The sequence below is a fragment of the Diabrotica undecimpunctata genome, chromosome 6, assembly GCF_040954645.1.
Source record: "Diabrotica undecimpunctata isolate CICGRU chromosome 6, icDiaUnde3, whole genome shotgun sequence".
NCBI lineage: Eukaryota > Metazoa > Arthropoda > Insecta > Coleoptera > Chrysomelidae > Diabrotica > Diabrotica undecimpunctata.
In genome coordinates this window covers 72,865,199-72,885,790 of record NC_092808.1, presented here as the reverse complement: position 1 = coordinate 72,885,790, position 20,592 = coordinate 72,865,199, and the positions used below count along the sequence as shown (strand labels likewise).

The window sequence follows — 20,592 nt, the reverse complement described above, 5'->3', positions numbered from 1 at the left end:
AATCGAAGTGTTTCAACACTTCGTCATAAGAATGATTGTTTCAAACATGCATTAATCTCATCCGCGAAAGTAGAGCGAGGTATAACCGGTAAGGTCTGCCGGAAGTCACCAGACAAAAGTAAGATAGCACCACCGAAAAGTTTATTATTGCTGTTTAAATCTTGCATAGTTCTGTTTAATGCTTCAAGTGAATATTTATGTGCCATTGTGCACTCATCCCAAATTATTATAGAACTCTTCCGCAACACTGCAGCTATTCCTCTATTCTTTTTGATGTTACACATTGCATCTGGTTTATTACGAACGTCCAATGGCAGCTTGAATGTTGAATGTGCTGTTCGCTCACCATCCAGTAAAGTAGCCGCAATGCCTGACGATGCTACTGCTAATGCGATTTTTTGTTGCGACCGTATTTTGGCAAGAATCAACGATATTAAAAATGTCTTACCGGTTCCACCGGGTGCATCCAAGAAAAAAAAACCGCCTTGTTCAGCAGCAACAGCCAGCATAATCCGATCATAAATAATTTTTTGTTCTGCTGTCAGTAATGGTTCACTGTTTATGATAATTGTTGCTAAACTTCCATGGTCATATTGATTTTCTCGTTGTAAATCGGTATTGACTAAGTCGGTGGCTGGACGATTAGGTGATGGCATACCATAATGATTAAGTGGTAAATTTGAAATAAGAACACATAAATCCTCGATCAAGACCAATGCTTCATTGTACATCTCTGGTGTATAATCTATGTTTTGGCATTGATTTGTTTGTCTAATTCGGTGCAAGATTTCTTCTGTCATACAATTTTTATATTTTTCCCACAAAGTTTGTGCTTGCGAGGGATAACATGTCGTCAAAATAATTGCAAACAACTGACGAATGTTATTCGGTGTTGATGTCAACGCAGCATCAGCAAGCGTTAAGTCCCAACGGTTATCATCTTCTAGCAATTGCAGTTCACGACATGCATCCTGGTATGTATTGAATACTCGACCATTAACTGTTCGTAAAAATTCAAAAGACGTTGGTCCGGGAACATTCACCAATAACAAACGTAAATAGAAGCACTCACGTTTCTTTGGATGTACCGTGTAAAGTCTCCCCAATGTCTTAGCTTTGAATATGCCTGTAATGGAAGGATGTGGTTTTCCTTGTTTCCGTTGCTCCCATTTTTTACTGGATTTGTTCCATGTGAAATAACGTGGAACATCACCAAACACCAATGTCTTCGCGAATTGGCCAAAAACATCAGGTTTTTGACACAATGTAAAAAATTCAGTTAGAGTCGTTTTCGGAGCTTCGAACGCTCTTTGGAGAACATTTTCTTCAGTGAAGTATACACGTTGACCGTTTTCAAGATGTATTGCCAGATGTTGGACAGCAGGATCTCTTTCGTGGATGGGAAAGCTGAGAATATGCCAAATAGCTTCATTGCTGCTAATGTATCTGCCCATTTGGTATCGTGCTATTTCGTCATTTTTATTTATGTTTTGTACTTCAAATATGGCCAAATCACTGCCTTTGTTTACATATTTACAAATATACTTAATTGATTTAACAGAACTGCAAAGCTCAACATTGATATGAGCTTTGTAAGTTTTTGAAAGTAGTGGTGAGTATGGTACCACCCACTGATTATCAAACTCAACTTGATTTGGAAAGTTCGGCAGTCGCATTGTAAATGTGTGGCCACCATTCTCAGTACTTCTGCGGCGATACATTGGATAACCATCAATATCCGTGATCGTGTCATTCGTATGCGGCTTTGGGAAGTTTTTTTTACATTTTCCATTTTCCATGCACGGTGACATCATGTTGAAAGCTCCGCATGGCCCATGGATCATGTGTTTGGTGACAATATCAAATAATTCTTGATCAATTAATGGGTCTGGAATTTCGGGTGAAATTATTTGATCGATTTCTTCAGGACGGATTCTATCTTTAAGACAAACCAAAATGTGGGCATGAGGCAAACCTCGCTTTTGCCACTCTATCGTATACAGCCAACAACGTGTGATACCAAAAATTGAATATTTAACAATAAAATCAATTAAGGATTTCAATTTTTGTTTAAACACACGTGCAGTTAAATCATGACGATGAATGGCTTGTTGTCCTGGCAATAGTAAAGTTTGTATCTCTTCCCAATTCGGATTACATGTGAATGTAATAAATAAATCCGGTCGGCCGTAATGACGTACGTAAGTCATCGCATATTGTATGTATTCCTGCATGTTCCGTGAACTGCCGATGTAGCTTGAAGGTAAAATGAAAGCATTACCGATGTCATTGGGATTTAAATTTCCATCGATGTTTCCAGCAACAGCATCTCGTAAGTGAATATATTCTTCCGATCGTAGTTTTGCCTGGTTGAATCGAAATAATCGCAAGCGTTCGCTTTCGACCTTAGCATACATATCAACAATGTATTGAAGGAACAGCTGACAATATCGAAGGATATAATTGTCTTGATGTTGCCTAACCATTATTCGGTATGCGTAGTATTTCATTGACCTAACTTTATTATTTCTGTAATCACCTAAAAAAATAAAAAATAAAATGCAATACGAAATTAAAATCTATACATACAGTAAGAAAGTAAATAGATAATTGTCAAATTTACCGGTATTTGGATCATACTGTTTTATATTAAGGTGATATTCATCTTGTCCTTGCCAAAATATCAATGGATATTGTAGTGCGTCATATGAACGGTGTAGATCCGAAATCGTACTGACAGTGTTGTCAGTACGATATGTTTAATTATGCTGTTAAAATGTAGCTTATATGACACGTTCGTAGATTTACCATAGCAGCGCCATCTATTGATTACTTACTCAACCCAGTCGAAAGGTATCGACATCTGTTAGAATCATTTGGAGTTAACAGATAATTGTGACAGTCAAATAATAACAAACAAATAATTAGAAATAAATTAAAATATAAGAAAAAAAATCTGAAAAACTTGTTATCATAGCACATTGAAATAATAAGTGCTAAATATTTTTTAATAGAGATTAAATAAAAACAATAAAAAAAAAATATTTGTACAACTATTGAAAAAGTGTAGGAAATTGTGTATCATTTTTGCATTGACATTTTAATTAAATTTTATAATTATGTGATAATACTTACATACATATATTCAAATTAAATTATAAAGTTTTGATCAATGAAGCACAAATAAGTAAAAAACAGGATTAATTTCACTGTATTATCTTCATTATAATATGAATTCAATTTACACTTCAGTCTAAGTAACACGTGGCCGGCTATGCTAACATCAAAAATTTAAAAAGTGGAAATAATTGAATTATACAGTATTTCCTTCACTACAAAATAAATTTAATTAATTTTATAGCGTCAACAACACGTGGTAATTACGCTATTAAAATGTATCTTATATGACACGTTCGTAGATTTACCATAGCAGTGCCATCTATTGATTACTTACTCAACCCAGTCGAAAGGTATCGACATCTGTTAGAATCATTTGGAGTTAACAGATAATTGTGACTGTCAAATAATAACAGACAAATAATTAGCAATAAATTAAAATTGCGACTATAATTTGAGATTTAAACTATCCTATCTCTCAAGTTGGATCGAACTGCACATGGTGTGCGAATTTTATTATAATCGGTTAATTGGTTTAGGAGTCCATTGAAGACAAACATTGTGACACCATTGTGAGATTTATATATATTAAGATATAAATAACATACACTTATCAATAAAATTTAAATATTTCTTACGATATAATAGTAAAATTCAATAACTTTTTTACGGAAAAATTTAGTAAGGTCAAAATAGCACAATTCTTATTATTTGGTTGAGCTACCCCAGTAAAGAAATGAAGGTTCTAGGTGCCACAGAAGCCGACATAATAAATATTTTGAAAGCGTGCTTCAATTTAAAGTTCCAATTTAAAAAAAACGAACCTCCACTTTTCCGTGGCGGTAATTTACGAATACCATTATTTCAATGCGTTATAACTTTTTACTCCTTTACTGTATATGCCATCTATAACGTCGATCATACATTGTAGATCTTAATTTAAAATCCTTTAATTTTGTAGATCTTAGTGTTAATAAACAATGAGAATATGATTTTAAGAATTAAATGCTATCTTAGTTCTTATTGGTTAAATAAGGTTCGGTTTTTTTTCAGCTTTTCTTTAATATTACTTATAAGCGTGTGACATAAAAAATATCAAAGTTATTATAAATGTTTAGAAGCTAAAAAGTCCCCAATTCAAACTAGTTTGTGAAAGTTTTTTTTAATATACCTTAAAACTGAAGGAGCAAAGAATTGATTGCAAATTACAAAATGCTTGTACATAGGGTCAATGTTTGGGCAAGTGCAGCTGTTTAAATAATCGCTCTCTGGAATAAACAAATTGAATAAATTGTAAACTATTTTTTCGATTTTCTTTGTAATAAATAAAGCTTCGCTTATGGTATCGTATGGGACATTTATTTAAAACATAATTACAGTACATAATTAGTACTTAGTTGACGTTGCGCCAATACGTGGTATATCGACTTGTCATCTTGACGTTAATTTAGTTCTGATCTCCGAGATAATAATTGTTGTCTCTTTTATAATAGTGCTTCTATATCAGCAGTCGTTCATAAGTGGGTCAAGTTTGTTTTATCAGTCTACGACAACAACAAGGTCGCGATCCACGATTCTGCTAACTCGCACATTCCAACCGAGGCTGTTTCCTGTGTGTGTTTTCGATTTGATTTATTAAAAACATATTTAAAAAAAAAAACAAATGCGAAATGTGTTACACGCTTCTTTTAACTTATTCTTTATACGAATTGTAATCTTTTAGGGATAATACCACACCATCCCCCTTACGGAAAAAAATTCTCTCTTGCAACTGTCTCATTCCTCTCTTTCTTTCCCTTCATAAGTATGTTACCGTATACATATTTATACAAATTTTGGTACATATTTCCTTATATTTAGTAAATTTTTTTTTATTTTTAAATTTAGTAACCTAACCTAACCTAACATCAGCATATTATAAGGTTGCCCTGATTGTTCCCTTGTAATATGCTATTTATTATCATTCATTATGCCTTATGTTATTTATTAGCTTAATATTTTACCTACATTATTTTTTTTACCTTACGTTAAATTATTTAGATTATATTACATATTACCTCCTATTATGTGCACATAATATTTACATATCTTACATAATAAATCAAAATTACAATAATAAAATCTTATATTAATTCTTGGTACCAAGTAATAGTTCTGTTTTCACTTTATGTATACACGATTACTCACTTTGACATCTCACAATAAAGGTTTGCCGTTTTATCCATTTATCCCTATTTCTTTTGTTTAACTACTATACAGTCTAACATTTTTTTGTTATACACATTTTAAATATATATATTGTACGAACTTAAAAGTATATTTACACATTATATTCATTTAAATATATTTTTATATATTATTCGCATTTAAAAGTACATTTATATATATTACGAGTATATTCAATGACTCTTTTTGCAGCAATGCCAAGTATTGCTTCCTTAATAATTATTCTAGCCATAAACTCTGTGCCTTGGTCTGCTATTATTTTTCTGGGTACTCCATACCTTAAGATACATTTTTCTACCAATGTTTTGGCTACTGTTTCGGCTTATTTTATTTTATATTATGTATCCTTCTATGTAGTTGCTTAATTCGCATTGTAAGTCAATATATGTCTGTTCCCATTTTCATCCACGTACCTGTTCATGGGTTCCTTGTTTATAATTGAGTGCTTATGCCTTTGGCAGTCGTCGCATCTCTTCACATTTCACATATTTCTCAACATTTCTTCGTAATTCGTTCCAGAAATAGTATTTTCTTATATTTCTGTACTATAGATATATACTATTTATTCTTCCATATCCTTCCTGTAACACGTGGAAGACGTTAATTATAACTCTTCTTGACCTGCTTATCTTGTACTATATCGACCCCTGTAAAGAATAAAGTTGTAACCAGCATTTATGATATTCTTCAGAAATGATAAAAAAAGATACCAATATCTTTTTATATGTATGTGACATTTTTTCAGTGTAAGTAGTAAGTAGTTATATAAATGTTGAACTCCTATGGTAAATAATGTTGTGGGTAGTAAATAACGTGTTGTCGACTTATGTAACCATTTATTTAAACACTACTGTACACTCCTATAATGTTAATTATCTTAAGTATAATAGTACTTAGTTGACGTTGACAATACGTGATGCATTAACTTGCCATCTTGACGTTAAATTAGTTCTCTTGATTCTTCATTCTTAACAATAATGATAATACCCTAATCCCGTGATTTCCAGCTATTTAACTCACGTGGGTTTGTTGATATATTATTGTTTTTTACTTGTTTAATTTGTACACATTATTTAATAAGCTTTTGATTACGTTGCAAATTTCACTAGGTCAGAGTGTGTCCTCGTTACAACGATATTTTCAATGTCGTAACCAAATAATATATTTTCGCAAATGTGTGTCACGTTATTAAAAAGATTACTTAAATCTGATGCTTAATTAAATTATGTTACATCCCTATCCCTCAGAAGAAAAATTTTCTGAGTGCTGTTCGTTTTCAATCAATTACATGAACTGTTTTTACTCTTCCCTTCCGAAAGAAGAAAATTTTTCGTGTCATCATCAACTGATTACTGTACATATATACATTCTTTACATTCAGTATTTACATATACATATTTATAGAATTATATACAAATTTTTGGTACATATTTCCTTATATCTGAAAATTTTTTTTTCAATTTAGTAACCTCGCCTAACCTGACATCAGCATATTATAAAGTTACCATGATTGTTCCCTTGTAATATGCTATTTATTATCCTTTATTATGCCTTAGATTAGCTTAATATTTTACCTACGTTTTTTTTAACGTTAAATCATTTAGATTATATTACATATTATATCTTACCCCCTATTATGTTATTATGTGCACATAATATTTACAATAATATTTACATATTAAATAAAAATTACAATAATAAAATCTTGTATTAATTCTTGCATTAATTCTTGGTACCAAGTAATAGTTCTGTTTTCACTTTTCATATACACTATTAATAACTTTGACATCTTACAATAAAGTTTTGTTGTTTTATTCATTTATCCCTATTTCTTTTGTTTAACTACTACTATACAGTCTAACATTTTTCTTTTTGATATACACATTTTAAATATATATATATATATATATATATATATATATATATATATATATATATATATATATATATATATATATATATATATATATATATATATATATATATATATATATATATATATATATATATATATATATATATTTATATATTGTACGAACTTAAAACTATATTTACACATTATATTCATTTAAATATATTTTTATATTATTTGCATTCAAAAGTACATGTATATATTACGCGTATATTCATTGACTCATAATTGTAGCAAAGTATTGTTTCCTTAATTTTATTATAGCTATTATTAAGGTTTCTAGCTATAAACTCTGTGCCTTGGTCTGCTATTATTTTTCTGGGTACTCCATACCTCAAGATAAATTTTTCTACATATGATTTTGCTACTGTTTTGGCTTATTTTATTTTCTATTACATATTCTTCTACGTAGTTGCTTAATTCGCATTGTACGTCAATATATCTGTTTCCATTTTCATCCATGTACATTTTCATGGGTTCCTTGTTTATGATTTAGTGCTTATGCCTTTGGCAGTCGTCGCATCTCTTCACATTTCACATATTTCTCAACATTTCTTCGTAATTCGTTCCAGAAATAGTATTAACTTATATTTCTGTATTTAATATATCCTATTTATTCTTTCATATCCTTCCTCTAACATGTGGAAGTCATTAATTATAACTCTTCTTGATCTGCTTATCTTGTACTATATTATGTATTGATTGTATTATGTTTATCTTGTACTATACAAGCTTTTATACTTTCCTTAAAAAAATTATTATTTTTCTCTTCGTATTTCATTAAGAATTGGTTGATTCTTTTTTCATCTCGTTTTATTCTCATTTCATTATTATCATTTTCTTTATAATCTTCTGCACTCACATTTGTGAGCCAAAATCTCACCAAGTCTCTCCGAAGGTATTGATATTTCCTCTTGCATCGTAAATAAAATTTTAAATATACGGATCTTAATAATAAAATAATTAACCTGGTCAGTTATATTTTACTCATTTTAAGTTTATGGACATGCTTACTACGTACATTCCAACTGTATCAAATATCATACTATTAACCTAATGTTATTATGTAATGTTTTTATAACGAATACTGTGATTGCTATCGTAATAAAATATTAAAGGTATGGTTTTTTTTGTTTATTGTTTGGTTTCTCGTCTTTTACAAACTAACTTTTGCTTGTACATCTGGGTCTTTTCCTAAATAAAAAACATCTGCATATTTTGCACTTTTTCTGTGGGCCTTTTTCTTCAAATATTAATGGTTTTTACTGTGCGTAATAGTTGTTCGACTCTTTTTTACTCTTTGCCTTGTTTCTTCCATATAAAATATATACAATTTTTTCCTGGTTTTGTATCTTCGGAATAAAACTTCTAATTTATATTTCTCGATTATTTACATTTATGATTCGTATTGGTAACATAATTTTAATCGGTTTATCTATTAATCCTACTGTAAATTAATTCTCAACTTCTGGTTTCTCTATTACTGTAACTTTTTCTTCTGTTTTTCGGTTCGATCCCGAAATTAATTTCTCCAAATATATAATAATACTGACATACTTTTCAAAATAATCTGTTCATCATTTTTCGCCTTTGTGCTTACTTAATTTACTCAACATCTTCTCTTGCATATAAATAAAATAATTGTAGGGAATCGTCTTTCATTGTGACAAACTTCCTTTTCAATAATTTTTCCATTTACTTCATTAAAAAAAAATCATTATTCAAAATTCGTTCCGCAATTTTAATCCATTCTGTAGTTACTGTATTGTCGTGCTGGAGCCGCAGAACTCTTAGCGGGTTGGGATTCAAGTACCACCCTAGCTTATTCTCTTAGCAGCCTCCTGCTCGACGTAGGTTTCAACCATTAAGGTCGAACCATATGCAGTTTGCCTACATTTGTCAAAAATCTACTTCTGTCACTGTATTCGTATTCGCATGCGGTGCGTAATATGCTCTTGCTGTGCCTCTATTTCTGTGGCATCTCACCTGTGTCCATTGATTATTCTTTGTTCTTCGTTGTGATTGCCAATCTCCTCTGTTTCTATTACGATATATCCTCGTATTATGTCTTTCATATTCACTTATATTTCTATAATTTCTGTTTCTATATTGTTTTCTTTCGTCGAATTTATTTTTATAATATCCATATATTGTATTCTTACTTTCTTTTCTCATATCAAAATCGTATTTGTTCCTGTAATTTAATACTTTTCCTTGTGTGCTATCTTCTGTCTCGTCGATCGATAAAAATTTGTACATTACCTCTTGTGTGGTTGAAAAGTTACATGCTTCCAAAATAAATTTAGCTTTTTCTGTGTTGAAGTTGCGTTTCATTGCAGCTACTACTGCCTCTGTTGTGTCTTTTTCGCTAGTTCCAATGACATTCCTTCCGCTACGTATGCAAATTTTAGCTGTTCCGCTAATTCTTCAACTTCAGATGCATAGACCTCTGGATCTTTATGTCCTTGTCTTTTCTTCGCCAATTTAGCTATTACCGTCTTTGGACTGTCGCCTCTCAGTTCTCTCTTCAGTACCTCTGCTATTCTTGCGATTGTATCCTCTGTAGTTATAACGTTTCTGGCCTTATTGGTTAATCTTGTCTTTATTAATGTTGTCGCTGTCTCCTCGTGTCCTATCGCTATTTTCTCAAGGAGTTCTAGTGCATCTAAAAATGACTGCAGTTTACCTGCTTTTCCATCAAACTCGCTGGGTAACACCTTGCTTGCGATATTTAAAAATTCGTTGATTGTAAGAGACTTATTTCTTGCTCTGTGTCGCTCTGTTCTTCCTTCTTTATAGGTTGTTGTTTTTTTGTCACAGGTAGAGAAACTGGTTTAAAATCTTTTACATTTTGAGTATATTCTTCATCCGAAATTTCCTTAACGTTATTATCATTCAAAACTTTTCCATCTCCAGTGAGTCCTTGTATTTGCAATGATTCGGCCGTTTCAATGAAGGTATTTAAATCTTCTTGTCTAATTTTTTACTTCTCCATGGTATATAAATTGTACTAAGTCTCTTAGTGCTTCGTAAGTCACGTTTGTCAAAATTACTATAGGATGTTGACAGGGATTTGACATAAAAATTTCTTTAAAATATGGGCTACAAACCGAAAGAACCATTTTATGCGCTTTAATGCATTTTCCTTGTGCTGATAGAGTGACGTCTACAAAATCTTGACTCTTCCATAATGAATTTATTCCTGAACTTATATTTTCGTGGAAATTGTTCCAACATAATGAAAATTTTTCTGACGCCATGGTCAATTGTCTTTAAAAGTTCTTTTAAATTCGTTTTTCTTCCTTATAAATGTAACAATAATTCTAAATATCCTAATTTATTATAGCTAAATAGTTAAATAAAGTCATATCCAATTTCTTCGTCTATATTATTTAAAGAATTTGTCATCCAAGCAAATTCAAAATATAAATACTATGGTAAGTAACGTCATAATTTAATATTTCCGATCTGTCGGTGTATTTTCATGGTCAAATATAAATATTTTTTAAAGATATACCTTTAGTAAATAAAAATGTATGACACATTTGTTTCATTAAAACAATAGAATTTGCTATATCTTAATATATATAAATCTTGTGTCACAATGTTTGTCTTCAATGGACTCCTAAACCAATTAACCGATTATAATAAAATTCGCACACCATGTGCAGTTCGATCCAACTTGAGAGATAGGATAGTTTAAATCTCAAATTATAGTCGCAATTTTAATTTATTGCTAATTATTTGTCTGTTATTATTTGACAGTGAAAACTGTTAACTTATCTGTTAACTCCAAATGATTCTAACAGATGTCGATACCTTTCGACTGGGTTTAGTAAGTAATCAATAGATGGCGCTGCTATGGTAAATCTACGAACGTGTCATATAAGATACATTTTAATAGCATAATTACCACGTGTTGTTGACGCTATAAAATTAATTAAATTTATTTTGTAGTGAACGAAATACTGTATAATTCAATTATTTCCACTTTTTAAATTTTTAGTGTTAGCATAGCCGGCCACGTGTTACTTAGACTGAAGTGTAAATTGAATTCATATTATAATGAAGATATTACAGTGAAATTAATCCTGTTTTTTACTTAGTTGTGCTTCATTGATCAAAACTTTATAATTTAATTTGAATATATGTATGTAAGTATTATCACATAATTATAAAATTTAATTAAAATGTCAATGCAAAAATGATACACAATTTCCTACACTTTTTCAATAGTTGTACAAATATTTTTTTTTATTGTTTTTATTTAACCTCTATTAAAAAATATTTAGCACTTATTATTTCAATGTGCTATGATGTGAGTGAGTTTTTATATGTGAGTTTTTCAGATTTTTTTTCTTATATTTAAACAATTAAATTAGTATTTCAATTCTTATTGAAATTATTATTTAAAATCTATAATTTAAATATGTACATGTCAGTATTATCACATAATTATAAAAGTTAATTAGAATGATTTTCAATTTTTCTTTTCTCATATTTAAACGATTGAATTATTATTTTCAGTCAAATGCCATCGAAAAAATCTAACCTCAACAACGCGAGCAGCAAAGGGTCACGACGCAAACGTGTTGAAAGAGCTCAGCAATTACCAGAACAAATCGAAACAAGAAATGCAGCTCAAAGAATCAGGACTCATCAGCGGCACGAGAACGAAACATAGCTACAGTACGAGTACTAGATCGACAAAGGCAACGAATCAGCCGCTCATTAACACGTGCATCATTCGTTCGGCTTGCCTTTGAATATGCACCAGATATTAACTACTCAGCGCATTCAAAAATTGCTATCGGTGGAATGGATAAAGTATGTCAATATTGTCAGGCATTGAAATTTCGGAATGAAGCAGCCGGCATGTGCTGCGCATCAGGAAAAGTTGTGCTGTCACCTCTACCCGCTCCGCCGGAGCCTTTATTATCCCTTCTTAGTGGCAATTCAGATGATTCCAAATTATTTTTGCGTAAGATACGCAAATTTAATTCTTGCTTCCAAATGACGTCATTTGGGGCAACTAAAATTTGCGATCGTGCATCCGATGGACGTAATTTTGAAACTACATTCAAAATTCAAGGCCAGGTGTACCATAAAATCGAATCACTGATGCCAATGCCTGATAACAATCCGAAATTTCTTCAAATTTATTTTATGGGCGATTGTGAAGAGCGCGTGACGACTCGGTGCCTGTATAATTTTATTGAACAAGCAGAGGAAAGAGCAATTGTGATATTATTGGAAAATTTTTTAGAAGATCACAATCAACTAATTCAATTGATCAAAAGAGTTTCGCCACGACTGCAAAATGACAATTATCAAATCGTCATAAAAGCCGACAAAGTACCATTAGGTGAACATGCTGGTAGATTCAACGCTCCAACTGTTGATGAGGTTGCTGTTATCATGGTTGGTGATCCAGTTGACAAAAGATCTATAAAAATTACACGGCGAGACAACACTGTCAGTACGATTTCGGATCTACACCGTTCATATGACGCACTACAATATCCATTGATATTTTGGCAAGGACAAGATAAATATCACCTTAATATCAAACAGTATGATCCAAATACCGGTAAATTTGACAATTATCTATTTACTTTCTTACTGTATGTATAGATTTTAATTTCGTATTGCATTTTATTTTTTATTTTTTTAGGTGATTATAGAAATAATAAAGTTAGCTTAATGAAATACTACGCACACCGAATAATGGTTAGGCAACATCAAGACAATTATATCCTTCGATATCGTCAGCTGTTCCATCAATACATTGTTGATATGTATGCTAAGGTCGAAAGCGAACGCTTGCGATTCAACCAGGCAAAACTACGATCGGAAGAATATATTCACTTACGAGATGCTGTTGCTGAAAACATCGATGGAAATTTAAATCCCAATGACATCGGTAATGCTTTCATTTTACCTTCAAGCTACATCGTCAGTCCACCGAACATGCAGGAATACATACAAGATGCGATGACTTACGTACGTCATTACGGCCGACCGGATTTATTTATTACATTCACATGTAATCCGAATTGGGAAGAGATACAAACTTTACTATTGCCAGGACAACAAGCCATTCATCGTCATGATTTAACTGCACGTGTGTTTAAACAAAAATTGAAATCCTTAATTGATTTTATTATTAAATATTCAATTTTTGGTATCACACGTTGTTGGCTGTATACGATAGAGTGGCAAAAGCGAGGTTTGCCTCATGCCCACATTTTGGTTTGGCTTAAAGATAGAATCCGTCCTGAAGAAATCGATCAAATAATTTCAGCCGAAATTCCAGACCCATTAATTGATCAAGAATTATTTGATATTGTCACCAAACACATGATCCATGGGCCATGCGGTGCTTTCAACATGACGTCACCGTGCATGGAAAATGGAAAATGTAAAAAAAACTTCCCAAAGCCGCATACGAATGACACGATCACGGATATTGATGGTTATCCAATGTATCGCCGCAGAAGTACTGAGAATGGTGGCCACACATTTACAATGCGACTGTCGAACTTTCCAAATCAAGTTGAGTTTGATAATCAGTGGGTGGTACCATACTCACCACTACTTTCAAAAACTTACAAAGCTCATATCAATGTTGAGTTTTGCAGTTCTGTTAAATCAATTAAGTATATTTGTAAATATGTAAACAAAGGCAGTGATTTGGCCATATTTGAAGTACAAAACATAAATAAAAATGACGAAATAGCACGATACCAAATGGGCAGATACATTAGCAGCAATGAAGCTATTTGGCATATTCTCAGCTTTCCCATCCACGAAAGAGATCCTGCTGTCCAACATCTGGCAATACATCTTGAAAACGGTCAACGTGTATACTTCACTGAAGAAAATGTTCTCCAAAGAGCGTTCGAAGCTCCGAAAACGACTCTAACTGAATTTTTTACATTGTGTCAAAAACCTGATGTTTTTGGCCAATTCGCGAAGACATTGGTGTTTGGTGATGTTCCACGTTATTTCACATGGAACAAATCCAGTAAAAAATGGGAGCCACGGAAACAAGGAAAACCACATCCTTCCATTACAGGCATATTCAAAGCTAAGACATTGGGGAGACTTTACACGGTACATCCAAAGCAACGTGAGTGCTTCTATTTACGTTTGTTATTGGTGAATGTTCCCGGACCAACGTCTTTTGAATTTTTACGAACAGTTAATGGTCGAGTATTCAATACATACCAGGATGCATGTCGTGAACTGCAATTGCTAGAAGACGATAACCATTGGGACTTAACGCTTGCTGATGCTGCGTTGACATCAACACCGAATAACATTCGTCAGTTGTTTGCAATTATTTTGACGACATGTTATCCCTCGCAAGCACAAACTTTGTGGGAAAAATATAAAAATTGTATGACAGAAGACATCTTGCACCGAATTAGACAAACAAATCAATGCCAAAACATAGGTTATACACCAGAGATGTACAATGAAGCATTGGTCTTGATCGAGGATTTATGTGTTCTTATTTCAAATTTACCACTTAATCATTATGGTATGCCATCACCTAATCGTCCAGCCACCGACTTAGTCAATACCGATTTACAACGAGAAAATCAATATGACCATGGAAGTTTAGCAACAATTATCATAAAGAGTGAACCATTACTGACAGCAGAACAAAAAAATATTTATGATCGGATTATGCTGGCTGTTGCTGCTGAACAAGGCGGTTTTTTTTCTTGGATGCACCCGGTGGAACCGGTAAGACATTTTTAATATCGTTGATTCTTGCCAAAATACGGTCGCAACAAAAAATCGCATTAGCAGTAGCATCGTCAGGCATTGCGGCTACTTTACTGGATGGTGGGCGAACAGCACATTCAACATTCAAGCTGCCATTGGACGTTCGTAATAAACCAGATGCAATGTGTAACATCAAAAAGAATAATGGAATAGCTGCAGTGTTGCGGAAGAGTACTATAATAATTTGGGATGAGTGCACAATGGCACACAAATATTCACTTGAAGCATTAAACAGAACTATGCAAGATTTAAACAGCAATAATAAACTTTTCGGTGGTGCTATCTTACTTTTGTCTGGTGACTTCCGGCAGACCTTACCGGTTATACCTCGCTCTACTTTCGCGGATGAGATTAATGCATGTTTGAAACAATCATTCTTATGGAGAAGTGTTGAAACACTTCGATTGACCATAAATATGCGAGTACAATTGCAAAATGATCCATCAGCACAAATATTTTCCGAACAACTACTAGATATTGGGAACGGTAAAATAGAACTGCAACCAAATACGCAATGCATTAAACTACCAGACAATTTTTGCACTGTTGTTCAGGATAAAAATGAATTGATTCAGAGTATTTTCCCGGATATACAGAATAATTTTTTGAATCATGAATGGCTTAGTCAACGGGCGATTTTGGCAGCCAAAAACGTTGATGTTGACGAAATTAACTTCCCGATACAACAGTTGTTACCAGGTGATCTGATGTTTTTTAAATCAATCGATACTGTTGTTGATGAAAATGAAAGTGTACATTTTCCGATTGAATTTTTAAATTCATTAGATATCCCTGGAATGCCACCACATAATCTTCGATTAAAGATTGGTTCCCCTATTATTCTACTCCGTAATTTGAATCCACCTCAATTATGTAACGGTACGCGTTTGGTCATCAAAAAGATCACCGGAAACATTCTTGAAGCAACCATTTTGGCTGGGAAGTTTAAAGGAAAAGTGGTCCTGCTGCCACGTATTCCGATGATACCATCAGATTCTACCATATCCTTCAAAAGGCTACAGTTTCCAATTCGTTTAGCTTTCGCCATGTCTATAAATAAATCTCAAGGTCAAACAATGTTCATTTGTGGTTTAGATTTGGAAAATCCATGTTTTTCTCATGGGCAACTATATGTTGCGTGTTCACGTGTTGGGAAACCGTCGAATCTATTTGTGTTAGCTAAAGACAGGTTAACCAAAAACATTGTGCACCGATTGGTGTTAAATTAAATTGAAATTGAAAGTATTTATAATTCAAAAAAATAGATATTTGGGCGAAATTTTCTTATCTGTTGTTGCATTTTCCCATTTCGAAATTGCTACAATGGGTTCCATATAACATCTAGTATGTAAATTTAAATCCATTGTAAATCCATTTAAACTTCCAGTGTGATTTTCCTCTCATCTTGAGCTTCTCTGGATGAAGACTCCTGGTTTCTACCACTTCAGGATCGCCATATGGTAAATAACGTCGTGGGTAGTAAATAACGTGTTGTCGACTTATGTAACCATTTATTTAAACACTACTGTACACTCCTATAATGTTAATTATCTTAAGTATAATAGTACTTAGTTGACGTTGACAATACGTGATGCATTAACTTGCCATCTTGACGTTAAATTAGCTCTCTTGATTCTTCATTCTTAACAATAACGATAATGCCCTAATCCCGTGATTTCCAGCTATTTAACTCACGTGGGTTTGTTGATATATTATTGTTTTTTACTTGTTTAATTTGTACACATAATTTAATCTTCACTAGGTCAGAGTGTGTCCTCGTTACAACGATATTTTCAATGTCGTAACCAAATAATATATTTTCGCAAATGTGTGTCACGTTATTAAAAAGATTACTTAAATCTGATGCTTAATTAAATCCTGTTAACACTCCTTTTTTAGAATAATGTCTACTTTTTTTATTAGAGAATAGGTTTTTGAACTGTGGCAGTTACAGTTTTTGATATAAATATAAAGTTTCATCGAATAATCTTGTAACTGCACTTACGATGTTCTCATCGGAAAAGTTAATATGAATTTCAAATTTTTGCTCGTTGTATTCGTAGGTTAAGGAATAATGTTAGTAGTTAGTTTTTGTTATCCCTAGATAAGATGAATATGCTAGATGTAGATTAGAAAGACCGTGACTAGAAGTTACTAACCTTTTTTGTTTCCTGGAGATAGATTTCTGTAGCAAGTTTAACTTATTTTTTTTATCGGATATGAAATCATATTGAATATTCACCTCGCCAGGATTTGTTTCAGAAATATTTATGTGTTTCGCCATGTTCCAGACCATTTTTTCATTTTCTTCATTTATATACCAATTTGGAAATGTTGTCATAAGTTTTTTAAAATCAAATATATTGTCTTTATGCAGTTCAGTTACCAAATACGGTTTACCTGTTGTTTTTGCACATCTTACTAAGCTTATCCATTGTTTGGGAATAAAAACTGTTTGGTTTTTTTACGTCGCTCTATTAAGGCGGGCATGGAATCTCCCTCATTTTGGGAATGACCTACACCAAAATAATTGTGCGTTATGTTTATAGAAAATTTTTCAACTGCAAAAGAATACATCGCAAAATATTATTCTGTTTCTATTTTGTCCTCCGCAATTATCACAATAAAATATAAAATTTTTATATCTTTTTAAAACATTAGTTGCAATGAAATTATAAACACTGCTACTTATTTCGTTAGCTCCCTTCCTTCCTCTGGTTTCATCCCACATGTAGCAAAATCCTTCATTGCGTCCTATGTCAAATATTGTGAAATTATAAACGCATAATTTTCGTTTATAGTAAAACATTGACAGTTCAGACTGAGGTGTGGTGAGAACTTTCTGCAAGTCGTAACAAGCAACTATAGTTTCAATTGAATTTTTAGCGACCTCTTTATCCCTTTCCTTAAGTTGTCTTACAACAGTCTTATTAGCAATATGGTTAGTGTACTTCAGATTCATCTCTGCTTTTTCGTCTTCACGTGCATTTCGGTAAACATGACAGAAGACACACTGGTCTTTTTTTGGTTTAAAAAATTCGATGTTAAATTCACTGTTAAATATCTCACGGTACTGTCTTAATGTTGCAGTAGACGAGATAGGATGTTCTTTCTGCATCCACTCCGTATACAAATCAAAAAGTTTAGAAATATTTAGTTTCTCTTCAAAATATAATTTTGTTTTTTTTTTTCTAAGGTAATGTGACTCTACTGCTGGAATAGACGATATGTGTTTTCGAACAGTTTTTTTTATTTCTTCTGCTACTCGTTGTGGCCGAGTGGTGTGTTTTCCACGCATATCTTCAACAATTAAACCAACTTCACTCTCTGACATCTTTTTAGACATTGTCATCACCCAACTATCGGTTATATCAAACGTATCAAGAAACATTTTTTACATACCACAATGTGGATATCATTTAAAGGCAATTTATACTGAAATTTCCACTTCCTGCGAGATTCAATGGTAGTATTTAAAATACGAGTTCTTGTGTATCTAGTAACCAAACAACTAATATATTGGGTCTGAAGGTTGTGATCTCCCAATTTCCAAAACTCTTTAAAAAGTTGTCTTGTTGTAATATTCAGTTTTTCTTGGCACTTTCGGATACATTTGTCCATACAACCACCTTTAAGTTGTCGTTGTTTTACAACTTTACCTTTTTTTATTTATAAATTGTTCTCCTTTGTTTTTTTTTTGTTTACGAATTACATCTTTCCATTCCGTTCTATTAGCTTTACGTTTTCGTCCCCGTCTTATACTTTTTAAGCTAATACTTACGACTTGCCCTAATATGTCGTTTGAAATTGAACTGACTGTAAATAGCGATGTCGATTTATTATTGTTCCGCAGGAGGTAATCACTCAAACCGGAATGATTCTGATGTAGAGTAGAACTTTTTGATGATTCTGTAAATAATTAAAATAATTAAAAAACTTATGACCAACAAAACAATAAATTTGCCAGATGATAAAGGAATATACTATATAAAGGAAACGTCGGGAGAAAAAGCTTCTTCAATTTCACTTTGCTCAAAATCATCAAATATTTCATTTTGTTTCTCTAACGTTTTTTTAAAAGTTATTAGTTCATCTCCTAAAAATAAGATCAGAACAATAAAAAGAATATTTAATGTAGACCTAACTTAAATCACTTTATATAAGAACAAATTATTTACCTGTATTTACAAATGAAGAACAACTTGCTTGTCCAAGTTCCACGTCTTTAGTACCATTATGTTCTTCTACGGGACCTTCTAAAAATTAACCTTGTTATCGTTATTTATTTTTAGAAAATTATAAAATACTAACTTGTTTGTTGCAACGCCAACTGTATCAGTCGAGAACTACGTTGATGTCTGCTCATGATTTTTAAGAAATAACACCTGCACTGTGTACTATTCAATATCAAGTATTTTTCGACGAAAATTTGATTTGGTTCAACGTCGTATCTGTAGTTACTCTGTTATTCTACAAATAATTCAATTTTTTATATTTACGGTATTATTCCATTCGGAATCTTTCTTATTTATGCAGTTACAGCCACACCGACCATGTTGGCAGATAGAGCGTAAAAAGTTATCCAAGAAGAACACTGTAACTCAAAATCGCCAAAAATGTTAGTTACAACGTTATTCTATGCAGGGGTCGATATTATGTATTGATTGTATTATGTGTATCTTGTACTATACAAATTTTTATACCTTTTCCTTAAAAAAAATTATTTTTTTTAATCTTTTCGTATTTCATTAAGAATTGGATGATTCTTATTTTTCATCTCTTCTCATTCTCATTTTTTATTATTATCTTTTTCTTTATTATCTTCTGCACTCACATTTATGAGCCAAAATCTCACCAAGTCTCCTAATGCTATTCCTGAAGCATTAATCCTGAAAATAAATTTGTGTTCATTTGATAAATCGGGGAATTTAATAACGGGGGGCTTATTAGATATCATTCAGTAGTCCATTAAACTTTACTTTCTTCCTAGATAATCTGTTACGTGGTGCGGCTATTTCCGTAAATTGATAACATGTTTCCTATAATAATTTGCAAATGCTAATCCCATAAAAACATAATATTTATCTCAAACTATTCACCGATAGCTTCGATTAAACAGGTTGTAAATTGAAATTTATGTAAAATATTCCCCTACACAATTCTCTGGGAAAACATATTTAGGTTGAATAACTATAACATCTAAACGAAGAAAAAAAAAGCTGTTGAGACCGCAACTTGTCAGCAGGTAGTTTCAATATCGTTATTTGAACTTGGCCCAAATCGATCGATATTTATGTATCTAAATATTATTTTAAGTATTAATATCTTAACAACATCTATTGGCTCTAAAATGATACCAAATACAGTGATTTTACCGCTCGATGTTAAAATGTAGGTTTGATGTGAAAAGTTAAATATATAAAAAAATCGGAATATTGAAAAACCGACAACGGTGCCACGCCTACAAAGGTGCACTAAACAAACTTATAAATAGAAAATGATAGCATTTCTTGGTGATGCTAAATTACTGCAACGTAAAA

The 20,592-nt window shown here is 32.1% G+C and overlaps 3 protein-coding genes across 3 annotated transcripts; 2 read left to right on the top strand and 1 right to left on the bottom strand.

Moving 5' to 3' along the window:
- Positions 1–23: 23 nt before the first annotated feature.
- LOC140444428 (uncharacterized) lies at positions 24–2,486 on the bottom strand. The gene has a single exon (XM_072536182.1). It carries the CDS (start codon positions 2,484–2,486, stop codon positions 24–26), a length of 2,463 nt encoding a protein of 820 aa, XP_072392283.1.
- A 9,587-nt stretch (positions 2,487–12,073) lies between these two features.
- Positions 12,074–15,025, top strand: LOC140444427 (uncharacterized). Its single transcript, XM_072536181.1, has 2 exons — positions 12,074–12,845; positions 12,930–15,025. The coding sequence occupies exons 1-2, from the start codon at positions 12,074–12,076 to the stop codon at positions 15,023–15,025; spliced, it is 2,868 nt and encodes a 955-aa protein (XP_072392282.1).
- A 149-nt stretch (positions 15,026–15,174) lies between these two features.
- LOC140444426 (uncharacterized) lies at positions 15,175–16,281 on the top strand. The gene has a single exon (XM_072536179.1). It carries the CDS (start codon positions 15,175–15,177, stop codon positions 16,279–16,281), a length of 1,107 nt encoding a protein of 368 aa, XP_072392280.1.
- Positions 16,282–20,592: the final 4,311 nt, after the last annotated feature.

What these genes read in the sequence shown, in the direction of transcription:
- LOC140444426 (XM_072536179.1), top strand. Translation starts at nt 15,175, where the DNA reads ATGTGTAACATCAAAAAGAATAATGGAATAGCTGCAGTGTTGCGGAAG.
- LOC140444427 (XM_072536181.1), top strand. Translation starts at nt 12,074, where the DNA reads ATGGATAAAGTATGTCAATATTGTCAGGCATTGAAATTTCGGAATGAA. An exon ending in ACAGTATGATCCAAATACCG is followed by an intron (nt 12,846 to 12,929) that starts GTAAATTTGACA and finishes TTATTTTTTTAG; the next exon opens with GTGATTATAGAAATAATAAA.
- LOC140444428 (XM_072536182.1), bottom strand. Translation starts at nt 2,486, where the DNA reads ATGGTTAGGCAACATCAAGACAATTATATCCTTCGATATTGTCAGCTG.